At 37.6% G+C, this 21,110-nt stretch overlaps 7 protein-coding genes and 11 long non-coding RNA genes across 18 annotated transcripts; 9 read left to right on the top strand and 9 right to left on the bottom strand.

Moving 5' to 3' along the window:
• Nucleotides 1–35: 35 nt before the first annotated feature.
• On the bottom strand, nt 36–2,932 carry gnd1 (phosphogluconate dehydrogenase). Its single transcript, NM_001021002.3, has 5 exons — nt 2,870–2,932; nt 2,804–2,808; nt 2,575–2,638; nt 1,690–1,757; nt 36–1,517 (listed from the first exon to the last, which is right to left on the bottom strand). Exons 1-5 carry the CDS (start codon nt 2,884–2,886, stop codon nt 193–195), a joined length of 1,479 nt encoding a protein of 492 aa, NP_595095.1. The 5' UTR covers nt 2,887–2,932; the 3' UTR covers nt 36–192.
• SPOM_SPNCRNA.4617 lies at nt 2,148–3,282 on the top strand. The gene has a single exon (NR_193976.1). It is a non-coding gene; the product is annotated as a non-coding RNA (long non-coding RNA).
• A 312-nt stretch (nt 3,283–3,594) lies between these two features.
• Nucleotides 3,595–4,352, bottom strand: SPOM_SPNCRNA.4616. Its single transcript, NR_193975.1, has one exon. It is a non-coding gene; the product is annotated as a non-coding RNA (long non-coding RNA).
• Nucleotides 4,353–4,564: 212 nt separating this feature from the next.
• msi2 (cleavage factor complex subunit) lies at nt 4,565–8,960 on the bottom strand. The gene is made up of 5 exons (NM_001021001.3): nt 8,879–8,960; nt 8,390–8,830; nt 8,277–8,317; nt 7,792–7,955; nt 4,565–7,746 (listed from the first exon to the last, which is right to left on the bottom strand). The coding sequence occupies exons 1-5, from the start codon at nt 8,923–8,925 to the stop codon at nt 7,015–7,017; spliced, it is 1,425 nt and encodes a 474-aa protein (NP_595094.1). The 5' UTR covers nt 8,926–8,960; the 3' UTR covers nt 4,565–7,014.
• On the bottom strand, nt 4,945–5,407 carry SPOM_SPNCRNA.102. Its single transcript, NR_149860.1, has one exon. It is a non-coding gene; the product is annotated as a non-coding RNA (long non-coding RNA).
• Nucleotides 5,494–5,882, bottom strand: prl62. The gene has a single exon (NR_150982.1). It is a non-coding gene; the product is annotated as a non-coding RNA, poly(A)-bearing (long non-coding RNA).
• On the top strand, nt 5,806–6,061 carry SPOM_SPNCRNA.1330. The gene has a single exon (NR_150204.1). It is a non-coding gene; the product is annotated as a non-coding RNA (long non-coding RNA).
• SPOM_SPNCRNA.4615 lies at nt 7,121–7,382 on the top strand. The gene has a single exon (NR_193974.1). It is a non-coding gene; the product is annotated as a non-coding RNA (long non-coding RNA).
• Nucleotides 7,832–8,057, top strand: SPOM_SPNCRNA.4614. Its single transcript, NR_193973.1, has one exon. It is a non-coding gene; the product is annotated as a non-coding RNA (long non-coding RNA).
• On the top strand, nt 8,412–8,646 carry SPOM_SPNCRNA.4613. Its single transcript, NR_193972.1, has one exon. It is a non-coding gene; the product is annotated as a non-coding RNA (long non-coding RNA).
• A 176-nt stretch (nt 8,961–9,136) lies between the features above and the next one.
• Nucleotides 9,137–11,956, bottom strand: mik1 (M phase inhibitor protein kinase Mik1). The gene is made up of 2 exons (NM_001021000.3): nt 10,347–11,956; nt 9,137–10,278 (listed from the first exon to the last, which is right to left on the bottom strand). Exons 1-2 carry the CDS (start codon nt 11,553–11,555, stop codon nt 9,742–9,744), a joined length of 1,746 nt encoding a protein of 581 aa, NP_595093.1. The 5' UTR covers nt 11,556–11,956; the 3' UTR covers nt 9,137–9,741.
• Nucleotides 9,216–11,664, top strand: SPOM_SPNCRNA.4612. The gene has a single exon (NR_193971.1). It is a non-coding gene; the product is annotated as a non-coding RNA (long non-coding RNA).
• On the top strand, nt 11,956–14,072 carry ssb1 (DNA replication factor A subunit Ssb1). Its single transcript, NM_001020999.3, has 2 exons — nt 11,956–12,034; nt 12,104–14,072. Exons 1-2 carry the CDS (start codon nt 11,994–11,996, stop codon nt 13,890–13,892), a joined length of 1,830 nt encoding a protein of 609 aa, NP_595092.1. The 5' UTR covers nt 11,956–11,993; the 3' UTR covers nt 13,893–14,072.
• A 299-nt stretch (nt 14,073–14,371) lies between these two features.
• On the bottom strand, nt 14,372–15,373 carry SPOM_SPNCRNA.1329. Its single transcript, NR_150202.1, has one exon. It is a non-coding gene; the product is annotated as a non-coding RNA (long non-coding RNA).
• egt2 (ergothioneine biosynthesis methyltransferase Egt2) lies at nt 14,905–17,732 on the top strand. The gene has a single exon (NM_001020998.3). It carries the CDS (start codon nt 15,075–15,077, stop codon nt 16,251–16,253), a length of 1,179 nt encoding a protein of 392 aa, NP_595091.1. The 5' UTR covers nt 14,905–15,074; the 3' UTR covers nt 16,254–17,732.
• Nucleotides 16,353–18,155, bottom strand: tcg1 (single-stranded telomeric-binding protein Tgc1). The gene is made up of 3 exons (NM_001020997.3): nt 17,899–18,155; nt 17,447–17,648; nt 16,353–17,393 (listed from the first exon to the last, which is right to left on the bottom strand). Exons 1-3 carry the CDS (start codon nt 18,108–18,110, stop codon nt 16,758–16,760), a joined length of 1,050 nt encoding a protein of 349 aa, NP_595090.2. The 5' UTR covers nt 18,111–18,155; the 3' UTR covers nt 16,353–16,757.
• A 146-nt stretch (nt 18,156–18,301) lies between these two features.
• Nucleotides 18,302–20,649, top strand: SPOM_SPNCRNA.4611. The gene has a single exon (NR_193970.1). It is a non-coding gene; the product is annotated as a non-coding RNA (long non-coding RNA).
• mef2 (mitochondrial translation elongation factor G) lies at nt 18,355–20,901 on the bottom strand (the record flags this gene model as incomplete). The annotated part of the gene is made up of 2 exons (NM_001020996.2): nt 20,763–20,901; nt 18,355–20,679 (listed from the first exon to the last, which is right to left on the bottom strand). The coding sequence occupies exons 1-2, from the start codon at nt 20,877–20,879 to the stop codon at nt 18,355–18,357; spliced, it is 2,442 nt and encodes an 813-aa protein (NP_595089.1). The 5' UTR covers nt 20,880–20,901.
• Between the last annotated feature and the right edge of the window lie 209 nt (nt 20,902–21,110).

Here is a 21,110-nt window from a genome sequence, read left to right as displayed (position 1 = left end):
GCAAAAAACTATGAACGCGCGAGGTAATTCAACTTGATTTCAAAAACTTCAATTTAATAAACAAGGTATCTTCCAACCCAAATAAAATAGGTATTTTAGGATATCAAATTGTAAATTGTCATATAAACAGAGTAATAATTTTTAACGTAAAGTTACTAAAACAAAAGCTAAACGTAGTTGTCATTAAGACATCTAAGCATCATAGGTAGTAGCACTGATGTTACCACCGTGACCGGTCCAGTTAATGTGGATATCCTTGTCAGCAGGTAAGCTCTTATCAGCAGCTTCAGGCAAAACACGGAAAGTATGGGCACCAAAGTAGTCACGTTGAGCTTGCAATAAGTTAGCAGGCAAAACAGCACTACGATAACCGTCGTAGAAGGAAAGACCGGTAGAAGTGGCAGGGACTGGAATGCCCAACATAGCGGCTTGGGCAACAACTCTACGCCAACCAGCTTGAGCCTTTTCAACACCATTAGTGAAGAAAGGATGGAAAAGGATAGACTCGAGGTTAGGATCCTCACGGAAAGCCTCAGTGATATCCTTAAGGAAGACGGAACGGATAATACAACCACCACGCCACATCAAAGCGATACCGGCGTTGTTAAGCTTCCAGCCGTACTCCTTAGCAGCCTCACGCATAAGCATGAAACCTTGAGCATAAGAGATAATCTTGGAAGCGTACAAGGCATCTTCCAAATCATCAATCAATTGCTTCTTGTCACCAGTGAACTTGGTGTTGGGGCCAGTAAGCTTCTTAGAGGCACGAACACGCTCGCTCTTCAAGGAGGAAAGACAACGAGCAAAAACGGCTTCGGTGATCAAACTGACAGGGGTACCCATTTCCAAAGCGTTTTGAGCAGTCCACTTACCAGTACCCTTCTGTCCAGCAGCGTCGAGAATCTTCTCAACCAAGGGCTTGCCGTCATCAGCCTTGTAACGCAAAACATCGCGAGTGATTTCAATTAAGAAAGAGTCAAGTTTACCAGTGTTCCACTTCTCAAAAACATCGGCAATCTCATCACAAGACATACCAAGGCCACGTTTCATAATGTCATAAGTTTCGCAAATCAATTGCATGTCACCATATTCGATACCATTGTGAACCATCTTAACATAATGACCAGCACCTTGTTCACCAACCCAGTCACAGCAAGGCTCGTTGTTTCCGGCTTTGGCGGCCAAAGTTTGGAAGATGGGCTTGATACGAGGCCAGGCAGCGGGATTACCACCAGGCATCAAAGAGGGACCGTAACGAGCACCCTCTTCACCACCAGAAACACCGGAACCAACAAAAAGAATGCCCTTCTTGGCCAACTCCTCGCAACGGCGGGTAGTATCAGGGTAATGGGAGTTACCACCGTCAACAATGATATCGCCCTTCTCGAGGAGAGGAGCCAATCCCTCAATAAGGTAATCAACAGGCTTACCAGCCTTAACAAGCAAAATACAAACACGAGGCTTCTTAAGCTTGGAAACAAATTCCTCAAGGGAGTGAGCACCAACAATAGATTTACCTGAAGAAAAAGAACCGTTAGCCAAATAAAAAGATTTCAAAAGAAAGAAAGATAACCATGAAGAAAAAAATAGTATTGAACTTTCCGCAACAAGAATGTACTGCAAAAGGCAATACAAATTGTCAGGATAGCATACGATATTTCCCTTCAATATATCAATCAATATCATTACCTTTGGCTTCGTTTGCCAAAAACTCGTCAACTCTGGAAGTTGTACGGTTGTAGCAACAGACGGTAAAGCTACAATGATGTTAGCATATTCACATTCGATATGATACAAATAATGTTAAAACAAGGAAAGGTTAATGCTCATGAGCCCGGGAAAGCAAGCAAAAAATAAAGACAAAATAATCATAAGTGTGAGTGACAGACAAAAACAAGATGAACCGAAAACTCCCCGCGAGAGAATCTGATAACGAAATTTTTACCCAACAAACCGGAACGCCGTGCCATAACAAGTGAGAAAAACTAGGATTGTTTTTCTTACATGCAAAACTCGGACATTTTTGATCACGATGCAAAAATAGGGCGCGGGTAAGAAAGAGACAAAAACAAATCGTCGGATAAGTTGATGAGTCATCGTTTTCGAGGGTCGCTCGTTATCATAGACACATCTACGCTATAACAACACAAAAAGCATGGTAAATGGACAAAACCAACACACGCGACTCACCTTACAACGTAGCGCAGTGGAATAACGCAATAGCTATGCAAACGTTATACCAACAGAGCAAAAACATTGTAAGAATACACATGCCCGACACAACGGATGGTTGCAAAGAAATCGAGAGTGAAACCGCATCGATTACAAACAGGTTTTGAAGGAGCAAACCCGAAAGCAAGAGAAAAATATATATTTAAAAAAAAGACATTTTCCCATAGCTATGTGTTATGCCATATTGAAGAGTAGAAAATGGGAAAGAAATAGCATTTCTAATAAAGAAAGAAACCTGTCTTTGCTTGCTTTCACTTCGATACAAATGTTTTATTATGTCTTTGTACATTATGCATCCTTCGAGCCATCAAACCAAAATCCAGAACATTACACAAAACTTACCCCTTGTCGGCACCGTTGAGAATCAAGTTTTGACCCATGACGGCCAAACCGATGAGACCAAAATCTTTGGCAAAAAGTTAATAAACCAGACCGCTATAAAAAATTCCTAACAGCATCCCCAACTCAGCTCGGCTCTTCTCGAAAGAAAAAAAAATAAAAAGAGATAAAGAGAGGAAAAGGGAAACACGAAATTCCAAGATGGAAAATATCTATATTCTTTTTCACATACCGGCACTAAAGGGGAAAATGTTAGTAAGACAAGGCGTCTCAAATGAAGGAGCGAATTTCTACTTACACTTCTTTTTGTGACATGATTCTTCTTTTCGTAGTGTGGTTAATGAATGTTTGGTTATGTGTTGGTTGGTGTGGGACGTAGATTCGCTCCTTATATTTCTTCAGCTCACCCAAGTTCGCTTACGTCATTAGCAACAGTTATATCCTTCGAGAATAGATCGATTTTAGTTAGCGGGGCCGGTTGCATCATGTGCATCGTTTTGCTACGTATTGCTACGAGGGGTTAAGGAAACAGAGCACACTAAAAACTATAATGATAAACGGAATAGCGATGGGCAGCGTTAAGGTAAAAGAGACAGAAAGGCAAAGGTGGAGTGGGATAGGCGGTAAGGAGGTGGTAGGTAGGACGAGTTGTGGTGATAGACATTGTGTAAGTATTTCTGCATTTTTATTTTCATTTCTCATGTCTTTTGTGTTTTATACTGTCTACTAGTAATTTGAAAATGAGAGTGTTTCCCCTTTTCCAATCCAAAAAAAAAAAAAAAAAATTCTCTAATCACACAAATTCCTTCTTTTCTTTCTTTCTTTCCTTCCTTTCTCTTCTCCTTCGCGCTCCATTCTCATCCTCACTCTCCACTAAAGTTTGTGCCCGCCGTTTTACTGCGCTGTACTGGACACATTCTTAGTGGACACTTTGACCACTAGGTTTGACTTTCTTTGTTACGCTTTTGCACGTAAACATAGCGACACCCTAAATTAAAATAGGACAAACCAGAAGTGTAATCAAGGTACAACAAGGTACGCCTAGGACACAAATCGAATGGAAGAGAAACAATACCAAATTCATCGAGATTGTCAAAGCCAGAATATTACAAAGAGGATGGGGAGAGATGAAGCAAGTAAATTGGTAATGTTGGAGCTGAAGGGGAAGGGCAGCGAGTGTTTTGAAAATATCCTTAAAAACCTTTGCTTACAAAATTCTACCCCCGCTAGCCCCACTGCCCACAAAGTTAATGTGGATGCCAATCATATCCAAAGCCCAAAGTCAGTTCCTTACTAGATTGGCTTCTACTACTCCACTCAAACACCTTGCCTATCGTACCCCACCTCTTTTGAAAATATAAACTTTGCGTTTCTTATAGTAACCGGCTCGTGTTAGGTTAAGCCCAACAACCTATAGAGATGTTGTTAACGAGCATTCAAAGCTTATTCATGTGCCCCTCCCCCACCTTTTTCCCTTTAAGGGCAAAGCCTTTTTTGATTTGCCTATGAGGATGGCAGAAAGGAGGGAGCGCTAAGATCATCGCACGTCGATAGTTTGTGTGGAGGAGGATGGTAAATGCGGGGATGGATGTGGATGCGGAGGTGAATGGGTGAGTAACATTCATGCATGCATAAACGTGTCGACACTGCATAAACGTATTTGCAACCGCATAAACGTACTTGAAAAGAAGATGCCGCTTACGCGATCGGGGGCAGATTATGCGGGATGGTGGTGTGAGAGTATATCGTCAATGTTTATGCTTATGTCAGGATCGGGGGGATGGGAGAAAGGGAAGAGAGAGAGAAGAGCGCAGTAAATGAACGAGTCAAATTATGGGCAAGCTATGAATATACTTGATGTTTAATATCGTTAATTACTGATTGTTTATTTTTTAAAATTACTCATTCTACATTTCGTTTCATGCAAACTTATTCCTACTTTTACAATGCATCAAAACACTAATAATATTAGCTAATACTAATAATATCAGAAAGCACTAATAGTGTCAGCTAGCGCTCATACTACAATATTTGCTAAGCAGTATTTTTTTTTGTCCTCTCTTCTCTCTCTCTGTGTGCAAAACCTTGAAGGGCGCCAATTTGCGCCCTTCCTTCTATCCGTCGTGTCCTTGGAAAACCCGCTTCCATTTACAGCACACCCGAAACTTTCTTTCTATCTATCTTACACATGTGCATTTGTAATCTTGTACATGCAACTCGCGCCGTCGGACAAAACATGCATCCGACAACAATTCCTGTGGAAGAATGTTTCATCCTTTTGTTTTCTTCACTCTGTAAACAAAAGCAAAAGCAAACCCAAACCCAAAAACAAAAACAAAAACAAAAACAAATGCAAACCCATCCATCTTCAGAAAAACCATTCTCTTTAACATTATTCACTACGTTTCGCTATGTTTTGACAACACATAGCCCTTTACTTCACGCTATTTTTCTCTTAGGTATTTCATCTGTTTCAAAGGTTATACGCTTACTCATCCTTCCACACTAACAACCCCCCACAACGAACTTTACCCGTCCCACTCAAGGCTTCCTTCTCCCCCTTCCTCCTTCCTCCTTCCTCCTTTCTTACCCACATTTTTTTCAGATCCATACTGACATGCAGCGAATTGCGCAAAACAATTAAATAATGAATTGGAAAGATGGAAACAAGCTAGCTTTGAAAACGAAAAAATCCGCCAAAAAAGAACAACCCGGCAGGGTAGGCGAGGAAACAACTACGAAAAGTAGTTGAAATTAAAATAATTAAAACTATGACTATGTACCTATAAAAAAAATGCGATAAACTAAAAACAATGATGTGATGGAAAAAGAAAAAAAAAAGAAAATAAATAAATAAACGCTTGAAGATTGCTGGTTCCTTTCTCTTTTTCTTTAACTCTTTTTTTTCTTTTTTCTTTTTTTTTTTGCGGCGCGTGTCCTTTTAAACCTTTATTTTTAAAATTTTAAATGATGACTCATTTTTAATGATTTTTGTGTAATTTTTTTATTTTTATTTTTATTTTTTTGGTTCTTTGTTTGGTTGTTCTCATCCTTGAGGTTTTATTTCTCTTGGTAAAATGCAGAATTGAAAACTCTTGTTACTGTCCAACCACAGTTGTTTGTTTCCTCATACATTTTAGAAATAAAAACCATCAAATCACGCTGTTATTCAGAGCAAATTGATTCCTCTCGCTTCTCCATAAAGTTGGGCAAGTTCCCTAGTAAAAAAGCTTTTCAAACCACGCTTAAATAGACTTAGAAATCTCTCAGCCTAGTTTAGTTTTCCTTTTCTCGCCCTCCTCTAAAGTCTCGTCTCTCTTTTTTTCTTTTTTGGTTTGATAGAAAGCAAATTTATTTATTTATTCATTCATTTAATTTGCTAGTAATCAAGTAACGATTATAAAAAAGTAAGAGAGAAAATATTTAAACAACATCTTGCTATCTCGGCCTGCGTTACTCTTTCCTGTTTAAGGTAATTAGATGAAAGCGCAAAAAACGTCTAACCTTCAAGTCTTTTGTTTTCTGTTTTAGCAAACAAGAGAAAATGTACATTTTCTTTTATGATCTCAATCGGTAGGATCAACCAAACGATTCTTTTCCCCTTCATCTTTCATTCCTCTGTCTAGATGATTACAGATTTACCAACCTTTCCAATAGAAACGATGCTACGATAAAGCAGAACAGCTAAGGCGAAACGTGAATAGAAATTCACCACTTCGCTAGCTGATAAACAGACTCGTTACCAATTGAACGCTTGTATATACTTGCCCTTTACCTCGTGTGCAATCCAGCTGTAACTTTATGTATGATTGTTCTCTCTTCACCTTTTTTTTTTGACGAAAAGAGCCAATTAGATGAGCAATAAAGTTTTGTATACATATTTTGGAAATGAGACTAAAAACGAGCCAAGCTAAAGATGCTAATTATCGACCATTCAACTCATGCACTAGGAAAGAACTTCTAAGAAACTATTAGACACGTTTATCTTCCCCAACCTAACACTCTAGACGTGGTAACAAATAAACTCACTTCAAAACAAAAACGATATTAATTCCCTGACGGGTTCTCGTAAAAAAAAACTTTCTTCGACGGTATACAGAATACTAAGGTTCTGCACCCGGCTGGCTCATTAGCTAGATCTTATTCGGCACCACAACGGATGGTCCAGATGTGAACTTCGAAAAAGTATTTAGCCAACATAGTGTAAGTGCATGTACATGCGTCGGCCACATGTATCTATCTAAATAAGAAATTATGTAGTAACTAGATAGTAAGGTATATAACTTCCAAAAGCACAAAAGAACTAATTGGATATCCAACATGCAACTAAAAGTCATCCAATAAATTGATGATGAATCAACAAAAATCTAACTGAACATCAGCAAAAGATGGAAAGATTGAAGGTAGTAAGGACTGTCCATTTTCATAATTTAAAACATATTTTTATCGACGATATGGATGGAAGCTGTGCCCACCGCCAGTGTTACCACCACGACCATCCCGACGACCACGATATCTTTGTCGATTCGGTCCACCAGGATTACGGCCATGGTATCCGCCACGAGACGAGCCGGAAGGCATAGATGGACTGAAGGGCACACCATCACCAGTACCTTGATTCATTTTAGAAGGATCAAAATATGCCGCTCCCTGCTGCTGTTGCTGTTGCCAATCAGCCATACCAGCGGGCATGACGGGTTGAGGATATGGTACTGCGCCAGCAGCAGCAGGCATATTACGCATCGCTTCCATATACTGCTGCATCTGTCGATAATACTGAGCCATCATAGCCGGCGTCATTCCTCCATACATGTTCATGTTTTGAGCATAGTAAGGATTAGCATTACCATGGTAGCCATGCTGATGCCTGTCATGACTGTCTCGAAGGCTAGCTTTTGGTGTAGCTCGCTTCACCTCTACAGGCTTGCCATGTATAGTAATATACGGCTGAGACATTGTTGCTTCTACGGCGGACTCATTTTCGTAGGTTACAAATCCAAACCCACGAGGCCGTCCCGTATCTTTATCCATCATCAAAGTGGCATCAAGAACGCGGCCAAATTGGTTGAAAAAATTGCGAAACTCTTCCTCTGTACAGTCGCCAGGAACTCCTCCAACAAACATCTTTGCAGTTTTTTCCTGTTCTTCACGGGGTATAGCACGTTTAGGATCGATCTGATTATTTATTAGTATCTCCTATTCGAAAGTTTTTTAACATACAATTTTACCATCCAGATGATGTTCTTTAGACATCACCTCATTAACACACTTGGGATTTTTAAAAGTTAGAAAGCCAAATCCCCTAGAACGGCCAGTAGTACTATCACGCATAACCGTACAATCGAGGACCTCTCCGAACTGCTCGAAATAATCACGAAGGGAATCTGTAAATCAAACATTAGCATTAAACCAATAAATTTACTCCTAATAGTCTAAATAGCATATATGTACTTAGCACCTGACAACAGAAAGAATAAAGCTTAACGGAAAATGGACGTCGTAATTTACTGAAAAAATTTATATCTAAAACAAGACCATTTTTCCTCAAGCGTATACCGTTCTGGTCGATGGTGTCCCAAACACATAATGTTAAGGTACAATAGGCAAAACAAACAAATCAAAAACTACACTTCCAGCTAACAAATTTCTGATCGACAAAATTTATGCATGCAAAGATAGTTTAAGATGGCGGAAAATTAACATACCATCGGTAGTCTCCCAATTTAAACCACCAATAAACATTTTACTAAAATATCTGGTTAGAATTGAACTACTGGAATTTCCTAAGAAGCTACAGGATATAGTACAATTAACATACCCGTCCTCTCGATTAAAGGGACTAGTTTCCTCTGCATTATCTTCATTTGATTCCATAGCACCGGAACCGGTCAGGGCCGACTGATTTTCATTATAGTTATCATTTTTAGAATTTTCACCGTCCTCGGCATTGTCCCAAGTTGCGGAACTCAAGGCTTGTCCTCTAATATCATACGAAGAAGGATCAGGCGCTTGCTGAGACGTTTCATTTAAATCGTCTTCTTGATTGGCTTCCGCTTCAGCACTGTATTGTTGGTCCGATCCCGAACGGTCAAAATCAGCTCCGGGTTCTTCTCGAAAAGGGTTTTCTTTTGTACGTTCAGCACCCGCTTCTCCCGATTTTTCGAGTTCTTCATAGCCCTCGTTTTCTTTTGTCGGCGTCACATTAGACGTTTCTTGATTTCCTGAAGCTGACTCCACTTTTTTTTCATTTTCCTCACCACTAATTAATCGATAATTAGTACTATAAAAATACATTTCGAAAACTTACTATAGATCCTTAAAAAGCTCGTCATCTTCAAAATCAGAGCCGCCCATCGTGAATTATTTAAAATAAGATATGAATGGTGGTTAAAAGATGGAAACAGTATGGGGTTGTACGTGATACATTCTACCAAAGCGGAGCGTAATACGCTAAATCCTGCACAATTCAGTGAACACTGTTAAGAATAATGGAAAAAGAAACGACAAAGACAAAAAAAGGAGTCGATCCAAATTTACAAGTTTTGCTCTGTTCTTTTGAATATAAATGATTTGTTGATATTATTGCTTGTAACTCAATAACTAAATATGAAAATTTTTACATAATTATATAATCTTACAGCTATACCGGAAGGCTTCATAATTCAGCAATTGTAACGATAGATCAGGCGGAATACGTATACAAAGACAAGGCACTTCCATATTTTGAGTTCCTTAAAACAGCACTTCTGCGAAAGACTAGGAAGCTTAAAATAATTATCCATCACAATATCAGCAATTCCCTGCATAAAAAAAACGCTCAAGTTTTTTCACTAAAACACAAAATGCGACATTAGGTGGATTTTTAAACGTAAAATACCCAGCAGTTGATCAAAAGACTTAGACGATTGACGTTTAGCCGTCAAAAGATGTTCTTTTAAAAATGACCAAAAAGATGGATTGCCAGGGGGTATTAAAAAAAGATCGACCCGGGGTAATTTTTTGCACCAATTGAATTGGGGTAAACACAAGGTCACTCGAACAGACGAACAAAAGAAACATTAAAATTTAAAAATATAAAAATATTGGTATAAAATACAAATTAATGAACCATGGAAGAACGCAAAATTCATTCCCTCATTGTGGGGCTAAAATATTCGCACACAGAATCCCTCAAGTTTCTAACCAACTGTTATGGTCTTCGTAGATAATTGCAGCTTTTTGAGAATGCTCAGAGATGAATATCATTTCCGGCATTGCTAACAAGTCTTGTGTTGTGGGTCGACAATCCACGTACGGATGCGTCATACGCTGAAGCAAACACTGTAATGATTCAGCACACCTCACCTTGTTTATTTGAACCTTTTCTTTCGACAAAAGGAGGTCTTTAAGATTTGGCAAATTTGAGTAATCTCCAGACCTTAGTCGTTGCCATTCAACACCATTTTCTGGCAGGACTACATTTGTTGCGGCTTCAATCATACTGAGGCCTAGTGAATATACATCGGCTGGTTTCCCATAATTATGCGAAGCTAATATTTCGGGAGCTATATAGACTCTGTCGCCTTCGAGATCAACCATCGAGGAGACCGGTAAACTAGTTGCTAGTCCGAAGTCTCCCAACTTTAAGTTACCATCACGAGTTATAAGAACGTTGGAAGGCTTAACGTCTAAATGAACAAATTCTAAAAGATGAATGAAATTTAATGCCTATGTTCGGTTAGTGAATTCAAATGACGTGTCTGTGGAACGCGACTTTTAAATATGTAATAACTTACTTGAGTTAGTTGAAACAACATTTTCCACACGCGAAAAGGATCCATGACCTGCAATAATCCCAATTCGCTTAAAAATAAACTTAGGTCTCCGTTTTCACAATAATCTAATTGCAAAAATATATTATCATTGTAGCTCCAAACGTTCACTAGATTTACTACAAATGGACATGCTTGCAAGCGTTGCAAAATAGATACTTCCTGTAAGTGACGCTCTTTTCCTGTAAACTTGGCTGCATTTTTTTTTAACATTTTTACAACGTAAACCGTTTCAGTAGGTGGGTTGATCGAAGACACATGATATACAAATGAAAAATCACTCTCGTGTATCGGCTTAACTTGTTGGAATCGAATTCGAAGATCACTAGTCCAATCTTCCTCTTCTTCGTAATCATCTGCGCTGTTGATGTTTAAAAAAATTGGACTGGTAGGTGTCCAACTTAATGAAGAAGGTACGTCTTTCTCATCCCAGTTATTAACGTGGGAACTTGAAAGGAAAATAGGCTGACTCTTGCAAGGCGTTTCGCAAAATTCCAACAAGTCCTCTGAACCATAAGACAAAGAAGGAAGTTCTTCCATTTCAAACGTTTCATCCGAGCTGTCAGAGTTTGGATGATCCAACCGACTAAAAGTATCTAGGTCGATATGTTTACATTTGCGAGCTAAAAGAGAGGTAGTGGGTGACAGCGGAGATTGAGGTGGTTTTAATTTTATTTTCGTTCCCTTTTTACAAGGTGTATGAGGTTGTTCACTTCTTGGATTAGTCAAATTCCCTTCCCATAATGACCACTTTTCACGTTTTGATAACAGTCCTGTGCTTAAAGAAGTCACCGCCCTTTTTCGTTTTAAATCAATTGGCGTTGAAGCATCCACAATTTTTTTGGATAACTTCAAGCCGCTCGAAAATGCAAATGGTTTGCTACACCCATCGAGATCTGAATTCTTAAAAATTCCGTGGCGAACTGTAGTGGATAATCTGATGGCTTTTGCATTATTTTGCATAGGGGTATGTGGACTTCTTTTTGTATTGGAAGGTTTAAAGAATGTCAGTTTTGATGACTTATGGCTCTGATTTTCTTCATGGCCAGACGAAAAATTGTAAATGGGTTCATCGTAGAAATTTAATGGAGAATGCTCATTAAACGAAGAGGATATATTAAAAAAACATGGTGTTCGCGTTGGAGTAATTGGGATGGTGGTTGATGAATCCATCTTTAACTGAAACCTGAATGTAAATAAAGTTATATTTTTTTGCTTATTAGCTGTTAAAATCCCGTTTTCACTTTGATATCTCCGGTTTTCCTAAATAATAAATAATATGCAGATGATAATGTAGTTCAACTCTTCCAACAAAAGGAAAATCACAAAGGATTTATTTCCTTTTGTAGAGAATTAAATAACACTACTATTCTTTTCAGCTTTTAAGGGCTTTTCTATAGCAATGTGTTGTGCGCAAAGGATAACTTTGAAAGTAAACAACCATTGTTGACATGCACGTACACAAACAACACATCTTAAAGTTACGCGTAATATTAAAATGTGTTACGACGCGTCATGACGCGTTCGCGTTTTTCATTTGGGATAACGCGACGCGGCTTCGTTCTTTTGCCTTAAACCAACCACTAATTAAAAAAAAAAGAATTTGCAAACATGGCTGAGCGATTATCCGTGGGTGCACTTCGTATAATCAAGTAAGTTAACTGTCCAAATTATATACTCAAAAGATTTCGACAAATTGGGATGTTAACACGTTTCTTTAGTACATCCGATGCTTCGTCTTTTCCTCCTAATCCAATTCTCCAAGTCTTAACCGTGAAGGAGCTAAACTCAAATCCAACTTCTGGTGCTCCTAAAAGATATCGTGTTGTCCTTTCCGATTCAATCAATTATGCGCAATCTATGTTAAGCACCCAGCTGAACCATTTGGTTGCCGAAAATAAACTTCAAAAAGGAGCGTTCGTACAGCTTACCCAATTCACTGTAAACGTTATGAAAGAAAGAAAAATTTTGATTGTTCTTGGTTTGAATGTTTTAACTGAACTTGGCGTAATGGATAAAATTGGTAATCCCGCTGGTTTAGAAACAGTTGACGCTTTACGGCAGCAGCAAAATGAGCAAAACAATGCTAGCGCACCACGAACAGGTATTTCGACAAGCACTAACTCATTTTATGGAAACAATGCTGCAGCTACAGCACCGGCTCCACCTCCCATGATGAAGAAGCCAGCAGCGCCGAATAGCCTTAGCACAATAATCTACCCAATTGAAGGTCTCTCTCCATATCAGAATAAATGGACTATTCGTGCCCGTGTTACTAACAAATCTGAGGTTAAACATTGGCATAATCAACGAGGTGAAGGAAAGCTTTTTAGCGTAAATTTACTCGATGAAAGTGGGGAGATTCGTGCAACAGGCTTTAATGACCAGGTTGATGCTTTTTATGATATCTTACAGGAAGGTTCGGTTTATTATATATCTCGTTGTCGTGTGAACATTGCAAAAAAACAATATACCAATGTTCAAAACGAGTATGAGCTGATGTTTGAACGTGATACTGAAATAAGGAAAGCTGAGGATCAAACTGCCGTCCCCGTTGCGAAGTTTAGTTTTGTTTCTCTACAAGAAGTCGGCGATGTTGCCAAAGATGCTGTTATCGATGTAATTGGTGTACTCCAAAACGTTGGACCAGTTCAACAAATTACCAGTCGTGCAACTTCTCGTGGATTTGACAAGCGTGATATCACTATCGTTGACCAAACAGGATATGAAATGCGTGTTACGCTTTGGGGAAAGACAGCTATTGAATTCTCTGTTTCTGAAGAAAGTATTCTCGCTTTCAAAGGAGTTAAAGTTAATGACTTTCAAGGACGCTCTTTGTCAATGTTAACTAGCAGCACCATGTCGGTAGATCCAGATATCCAGGAATCTCATTTGTTAAAAGGTTGGTATGATGGACAGGGTAGAGGGCAGGAATTTGCCAAACATAGCGTAATTTCATCTACTTTATCTACTACTGGAAGGAGTGCTGAACGTAAAAATATTGCTGAGGTTCAAGCCGAACATCTGGGAATGTCAGAAACACCCGATTATTTTAGCTTAAAGGGCACCATTGTTTACATTCGAAAGAAAAACGTGTCATATCCTGCTTGCCCTGCTGCTGATTGCAACAAAAAGGTTTTTGATCAAGGTGGCTCCTGGCGATGTGAGAAATGTAATAAAGAATATGATGCTCCTCAATACCGTTATATTATAACTATTGCTGTAGGTGATCATACGGGACAACTCTGGCTCAACGTCTTTGACGACGTCGGTAAATTAATCATGCATAAAACGGCAGACGAATTGAATGATCTACAAGAAAACGACGAAAATGCCTTTATGAATTGTATGGCAGAAGCTTGCTATATGCCATATATCTTTCAATGTCGTGCTAAGCAAGACAATTTTAAAGGTGAAATGCGAGTACGCTATACAGTGATGTCAATTAATCAAATGGACTGGAAGGAAGAGTCTAAAAGATTGATAAATTTCATTGAGTCTGCTCAATAAAACATTGTGTTTTACGTCTCGCTGGTCGAGTAATTGAGTTTTTGGCTTAAATCGCGAAAACTACGATTTATGATTTTGCATACATTGATTACAAAGTGACTCCTTTCCTTATGATTTGGTACTTCACTTACATTTAACTAGATTTAAAGTAATTATATATGATCTGAATTTTTGGAGTAATTAGTTCTGTTGCTTACATATTAAAGTTCCTTGATGGGTAATTTACGCTATAATGGCTTGATTGAAATCACCGCTAAAAGAATGCAATGATATCTTTTAATATGAAGTAAAATATACAGTAAACTTATCAATTGTTTTAGAATTGAAACTGTTGAAGAAATAAATTACCAGATTGTTTTGAAGTAAATACGAGTCTACGAAAATGCAATCCTATTTTAACAGGAATATGAACCATGATTTTTTTAAATTTACTTTATAAATAAACAACTTTAATAAGGAAGCGATTTAGATACCAATAACAGCAGGTTACATTCTTTAATTGAGTAATAATAATATAACTGAGCAAAAAGACTGTTTTGCGACAAATTTTGTTAATTACATACAAAATCTTAAAATACAACATTTCTTTGATTAAATCGTACAAATTTATCTTTAAAGATCCTTAATTAGCTCCCCACATTCTAAATGGAATGGAGTAAACTATTTAATCCGTCTCGCAACAACCTTCAGTAAAACCTTGACAACGAGAGATTTAAAAAAGATTAAGCGCTGGTTTTAGTTTTTGTAAAGTCAATGGGGATGCTAAAGAAATGATAGAGTAACGGATATGTTCGAAAAAAGTTCTGAAGCCATGATCTTTTGTAGATCAGATCAGTCTTATCGTATCTCCAAAAAACGTAGATTATAAGTATCTTTCTTGTAAAATTATTGTTATCATTATGATAGAAATCTTTATAATTTCAAAGATCGTCTGTTTTTTGATAGTATATTAATTCCGTTATCCGCTAATATTAATCATTTCATTAGCACCTAACCGCCAACGGTTTCCTTTAGCCTGACGATACACTATTTTGTTAATAAGCCATTGTGACATTTTATAGCAAGCAAACTATCGTCATTATTATTCAATTATTGTAATCCAAAACGGAAACATACAAAGTTAGACTGTCTACTTAACTACAAATTGGGAGTTCCGAAATTCACTGTGATTTAATTTTATAAATGGCTGAAAACAACGTCTACGGCCATGAAATGAAAAAGCATTTTATGCTTGATCCCGATTACGTGAATGTAAATAACGGAAGTTGTGGAACAGAATCTCTTGCTGTTTACAATAAACATGTCCAACTTTTAAAGGAAGCTCAGAGCAAGCCAGATTTTATGTGCAATGCCTATATGCCGATGTACATGGAGGCTACTCGAAATGAAGTTGCCAAGCTGATAGGCGCGGATTCAAGTAATATAGTTTTTTGCAATTCCGCTACAGATGGGATTAGTACGGTTTTGTTGACATTTCCGTGGGAACAGAATGATGAGATATTGATGCTAAATGTTGCCTATCCTACTTGTACATATGCCGCTGATTTTGCAAAGAATCAGCATAATTTACGATTAGACGTTATCGATGTTGGGGTGGAAATTGATGAAGATCTATTCCTTAAAGAAGTAGAACAGCGTTTTTTGCAGTCCAAGCCGAGAGCATTTATCTGTGATATTTTAAGTTCTATGCCCGTTATCTTGTTTCCTTGGGAAAAAGTCGTAAAGCTTTGTAAAAAGTATAATATTGTTAGCATTATTGATGGTGCTCATGCCATAGGTCATATTCCTATGAATTTGGCTAATGTTGATCCTGATTTTTTGTTTACCAATGCTCATAAATGGTTAAACTCACCAGCTGCATGCACTGTACTCTATGTCTCAGCTAAAAATCACAATCTCATCGAAGCACTTCCTCTCTCATACGGTTATGGATTAAGAGAAAAGGAATCAATTGCCGTAGATACTCTTACCAATCGGTTTGTCAATTCTTTCAAGCAAGATTTACCTAAGTTTATAGCTGTTGGTGAGGCTATTAAGTTTCGAAAATCCATTGGAGGGGAAGAAAAGATTCAACAATATTGTCATGAAATAGCTTTAAAGGGAGCCGAAATTATTTCTAAAGAACTGGGCACTTCCTTTATCAAACCTCCATACCCAGTTGCAATGGTAAACGTCGAAGTTCCCTTACGCAACATTCCCTCCATAGAAACACAGAAAGTATTTTGGCCTAAATATAATACATTCCTTCGATTTATGGAATTTAAAGGAAAATTTTACACTAGACTTAGCGGTGCGGTGTATTTAGAAGAATCAGATTTCTATTATATTGCTAAAGTTATTAAAGACTTCTGCTCTCTTTGAATAACTATGCTTCACAATGCATCCTCTGACTCTTTTTATGTGACTCAAAGCACTTAAGTTATTTAATACTCACCTGTGTTTTAGACATTGCAGCACAATAGATTCTAAATCTTAAGAAGCCTATAACATTCGTTTAACTAGTTACTTATATTTTGCGTGAATCAATTATTACAACGTTCACAATTTTGGAAGAAAATGTATATTTTTACTTGAAGCACTTTAACGTTTCAAATGTACAAAGATGCAAAACTATTTTTAACAATAGGCCCGAATGTATTTTTGATACAAACGGAAAATATATAAGGCACAGAACTCCAAGCAATGAATATAGTCTAGTCTACAAAGCTGCAACTTTTTACCAGGAACATGCATGGGTTCCATGCTAAGGGAGAGAACGTGACGTGCGGAAACATGAGGGTATTCGGGACATATATAAGTATAATGGCGAGGCTCATTATAAAAGGAACGAAGAGCCAGGAATAATCACAAATCATATTTTAACTTTTAGGCAGTTATAGCACTAGCAGTAACGCCTGATTTTTCTTCTGAGTCAACCTCAGATGCTTTGGGCTCAGTAGAATCAGACACGTTAGTGGGAGCAGATTCTGAAGCCTCAATAGGTTCGTTTTCATTTTTTTCATTTTCATCATTTTGCTTATCTTCACGGAAGACAGCACTTTTAACAACCAAAGTAAGGTCACCTACTTGCTTTCCATTCATTTCCTCAATAGCTCTGGATTGATCCTCAGCATTAGCAAAAGACACAAATCCAAAACCACGACCACGACGTTGCTCACCACGTAATTTTATACGGCGAATAATATAAGGAGGAAGGGAACGAACAGCAATACGAGCACGAGTAGGATTGTAAGCATCGAACATTTCTTTAAGGCCTTCATTTGTTAAAGTAACGGAGAGGCCTGAAACATAAATAGAGTTGGGAGGCAAAGGCTTAGCCTTGTTTTTACCAGACCCACCCTTTCCTTTGATCTCATTTTGTTTCTTATCGACACCATTTGCTTCATTACTTGAAGGAGCTGTTGCGGTATTAGCTTCATTTTCATCACTGGAGCCCTTAGCAGATTCAGCATTTTCGACAGAAGTTGAAGTTTCAGGTTCTTCACCATTTTTATTTTTTGACTAATGTGTCAGAATGATATTGATAAAAGCTTTGCGAACTAAAGTATACTTACCTTTTTCCTATCTTTTATAGGTTGCTCTTGGACAGGACGAGCTTTTTGAACAACAATCTCGCGATCATCCAATGTTTTACCATTCAATGTCTCTATAGCTTTGTCAACATCCTCCTGATTGTTGAATGTAACAAAAGCAATGCCAGAAGGTACGAGACGGGTACCACGGCGAACACGACGAAAAGGAATAGTTACTTTACGACTAAAAAGCATTAGTAGATGATCAAATATAATTAAAGTAGCACAGATAGTTTCGAGTAAATATAAGCTCGCATAGCTCCGTTTTAAAATCGTTTTTGTGAAAAATATAAAGTATGACTTCTAAAAAGTAAATTTTCAACAACTCCAAATTATGCACTGATTTTAATAGAGAGAGCTTTAGCTTTAGCGCTTAAACATAAGAAAATTTTGTTCTAACTCGAAATTGCTAAAACCAGTAATAGTTTACATACACAGTACCAACCGTTTCAAACAATGAACGGATTTCACTCTTTTTGGTAGACGTACTTAAACGCCCTACAAAAACACGAAAGTCGTCCGCTTGTTGAGCAGGTGTGTTAGATTGTTCTGCAGATGCATGTACAGCAGCATCTACAGATGCTTCAACTTGATCTTGAACAGTATTAGGAGCGTTTTGGGTTACAGTTTCCTCAGCGGACATCATTAAATTCGTCTAGGCGTTTTGTAGTAATTATAGTCGATATATGCTAACGGTAGGTTCCATCTGACGTTGGGGACAACATGTACACAACTCCGTTGCAGACGTGTGTGTATGCATACACCGAAACGTATAGAAAAAGAATGTCAAACATACAGCTTTTTAATGATAAGGATGATTTTTATAGAAAAATAGAATTATATCTTTTTTTCTATGTATTTATTTTACCCATTAACCCACATTTCTGACCTTAAGGAAATATTCGTTTTTGTCTCTGCATAGACATAGGATGAAAGGAAGAACCGTAATTGACCAGCTTGGGAGTTTGAGATTCCATAGGATGAGACATAAGAAATTTTGCATTACCTTTTGTTAAAGAGCTTATAACACTGTTGTAGTCGAGAATCTGCTCCAAAGGCACCTGAGCACGAATACATTTAATGACAGATGAACTCTGTAGTAGAGAAGAAGCATTGTTTGCTTTAACAGAACTAGGTTCATCAGCTGGTAGATATCTTTCACCTAATATTCCTATCGCTATCTGCGAGTCTTTCGAAGCAGCATTCTTTCCAATCTCTGTAATTTCTTTGATCGTGGCTCCCCGCTTGCCTACAAGATCTTTAGAAACAATACCAACATATTCTTCAGGAGTTGTAATTGTAACATCCATATAAGGTTCTAATATTCTGAAACTTTTGGGACTTCTCTTGTATAATGAAAATACTGCATTTTTGGTAGCTTTCATCGATGCTTGTGTCAAAAGTGACAACGGAAAGTCATTAGATAGAAAAGAAGAAATGGTACAAAATGACTGCAAATTCGTGAGAGGAAACCCATGTAAAGGCCCATGCGATAGACCTGCAACTATTCCAAAGTAGATGTTTTCTTGAATACGTTGGAAAGAGAGATGATCCGGTAAAGTACACGAGTTTTCCGGCTTCCAGCCATAAAACAAAACTCCATCTTCTTGCCCTTTACTTCGAACTTTTTGGATCTCACCTTCAGAAAAATATTTTTTCAAGGTTTCATCTCCTTCATCAGAAATAGGGATTAAGTAAACATTAATAATGAGATTCTCTTTATTTTCTGTGCTTAAGGTAACTGAATTAAAGCTTACATCAATCAAAGTTTCACGATAACCAACTTGAACTTTTCCTAAAGATGCTCGAGCTCCAAATTCAGACACCAGTCTTTCATAAGAAACTTGTAAATGCATAATGCCCATCCCTTGTATCAATAGTTGTCCATTCTCTAAATCTTGGGTATATCTAAATGAAGGATCTTCACGATTCATGTTAGCCAATGCTTCTAAAAGTGCGGGTTCATCTTTTAGCGAATAAGGTTCTATAGAAGCAATGCAAACAGGTTCAGGAATACTGATAACACTTTGATTTCCAGAAAGGTACTCATGAAAATTTTTTGAGTTCTCTTTATTAATAATGATATCTCCGGTATGAAATTGTTTAATCCCACTAATCACTCCTATGTTTCCAGCGGAAATGCAATCAACTTCTTGAGTCTGGTCAGCGAATACATTGTATAAACGAATTGCTCTTTCTGACTTTTTAGTTCTTGGATTAAACATCATCATTCCTCGGCTTAAAGTCCCTTCATTGACTCTGACATATGTGAGAATTCCCCTAGAAGCATGATGTATAACCTTGAAAATCTTTGCAAGCAAAGGACGTTTATCCAGGGAGATTATTTTGTCACTACTCGTTTCTTTTGAAGCATTTTTTTCATAAAATTCTACAGGACTAGGAAGATAATCAATGATCGCATCCATGATGGGCTGAACGGCTATATTTTTAAGAGAAGATCCGCATAAAACTGGAACTACATTGCCAGAAATTGTTTTCTGTTTGATAATTTTAAATAAACGGTCATTAGTGAAAGCGAGTGAATCCTCATTCTCAAGGTATTCATCGCATAATGTTTCGTCAACATCGCAAAGGCTCATGACTAATGCATTTCTCGCTTCTATAAATCTCTCCATGTGTGATTCCGGAATTGGAAGCTCCTGAACATGTGTACCATCTGTTCCTAACTTGTTGTCAGATGTATCCCACAAAATCATTTTCTGCTGCAAAATATCCAAAATGCCTAAAAACTTCCTTTCTTGTAATCCATCTGAATATACTGGCAATTGAAGTACAAGGGGATATGGACAGTCTAAATTGGTGTATATAGAACGAATGGTGCTACCCAAGCTAGAACCTACACGATCCATTTTATTGACAAAAATAACCTTTGGAATGCCGCGTTTGGTAGCTTGTTTCCATACAACTTTCGTTTGGGCTTCAACACCAGCACTACCATCTATAATGGCTACAGCACCGTCTAATACTGCTACTGACCGTTCAACTTCAAAGGTAAAATCAGCATGGCCAGGGGTATCAATTAAATTGATTCTTTGATTTCTCCAAGTGAAGCTAATTGCGGCAGAGTTAATAGTAATTCCGCGCTGGCGTTCTGCAGGCAAATAATCCATAACCGTATCTCCTGTATCAACATTGCCAAAGTGGCTAGTAAAACCTCCGTAATATAGCATCTTTTCTGTCAAAGTAGTTTTTCCCTATTAAAAAGTTAGAAATTTCTGTTGTAAATAATCTTATGGTCAAGGTACTCAAACAGTTCCATAAAGTAGGAAATACTTACAGCATCAATGTGAGCGATGATGCCCACATTTCTAATAGAATTTATTGATATATTTGATTGATATCGTCTCCATACTGGTAACCGAATTTTTAATGGCTTCCATACAATCCGAAGCATGAGGTTAAGGAGCAAGCTTCTTAGTCTAAAAGAATTCCGGAGCAAAAGCTTTAATACAGAGAGACTACACACTCAGGTATACAACCATATAGGATAATTAATAAAAAGTTAATTAATAATATATGCGATAATCAAAACTTTTAAAAACGGCAATTTAGCATGGTCATATCGACCGCACTTTTATCTCAATTAAAATAACCACGAATTTATTAAAAGTAATTAATATCTCTA

This window comes from Schizosaccharomyces pombe, assembly GCF_000002945.2.
Source record: "Schizosaccharomyces pombe strain 972h- genome assembly, chromosome: II".
Lineage (NCBI taxonomy): Eukaryota > Fungi > Ascomycota > Schizosaccharomycetes > Schizosaccharomycetales > Schizosaccharomycetaceae > Schizosaccharomyces > Schizosaccharomyces pombe.
The sequence above is the reverse complement of the archived record's forward strand: the minus strand, read 5'-3'. Positions and strand labels throughout refer to the sequence as shown.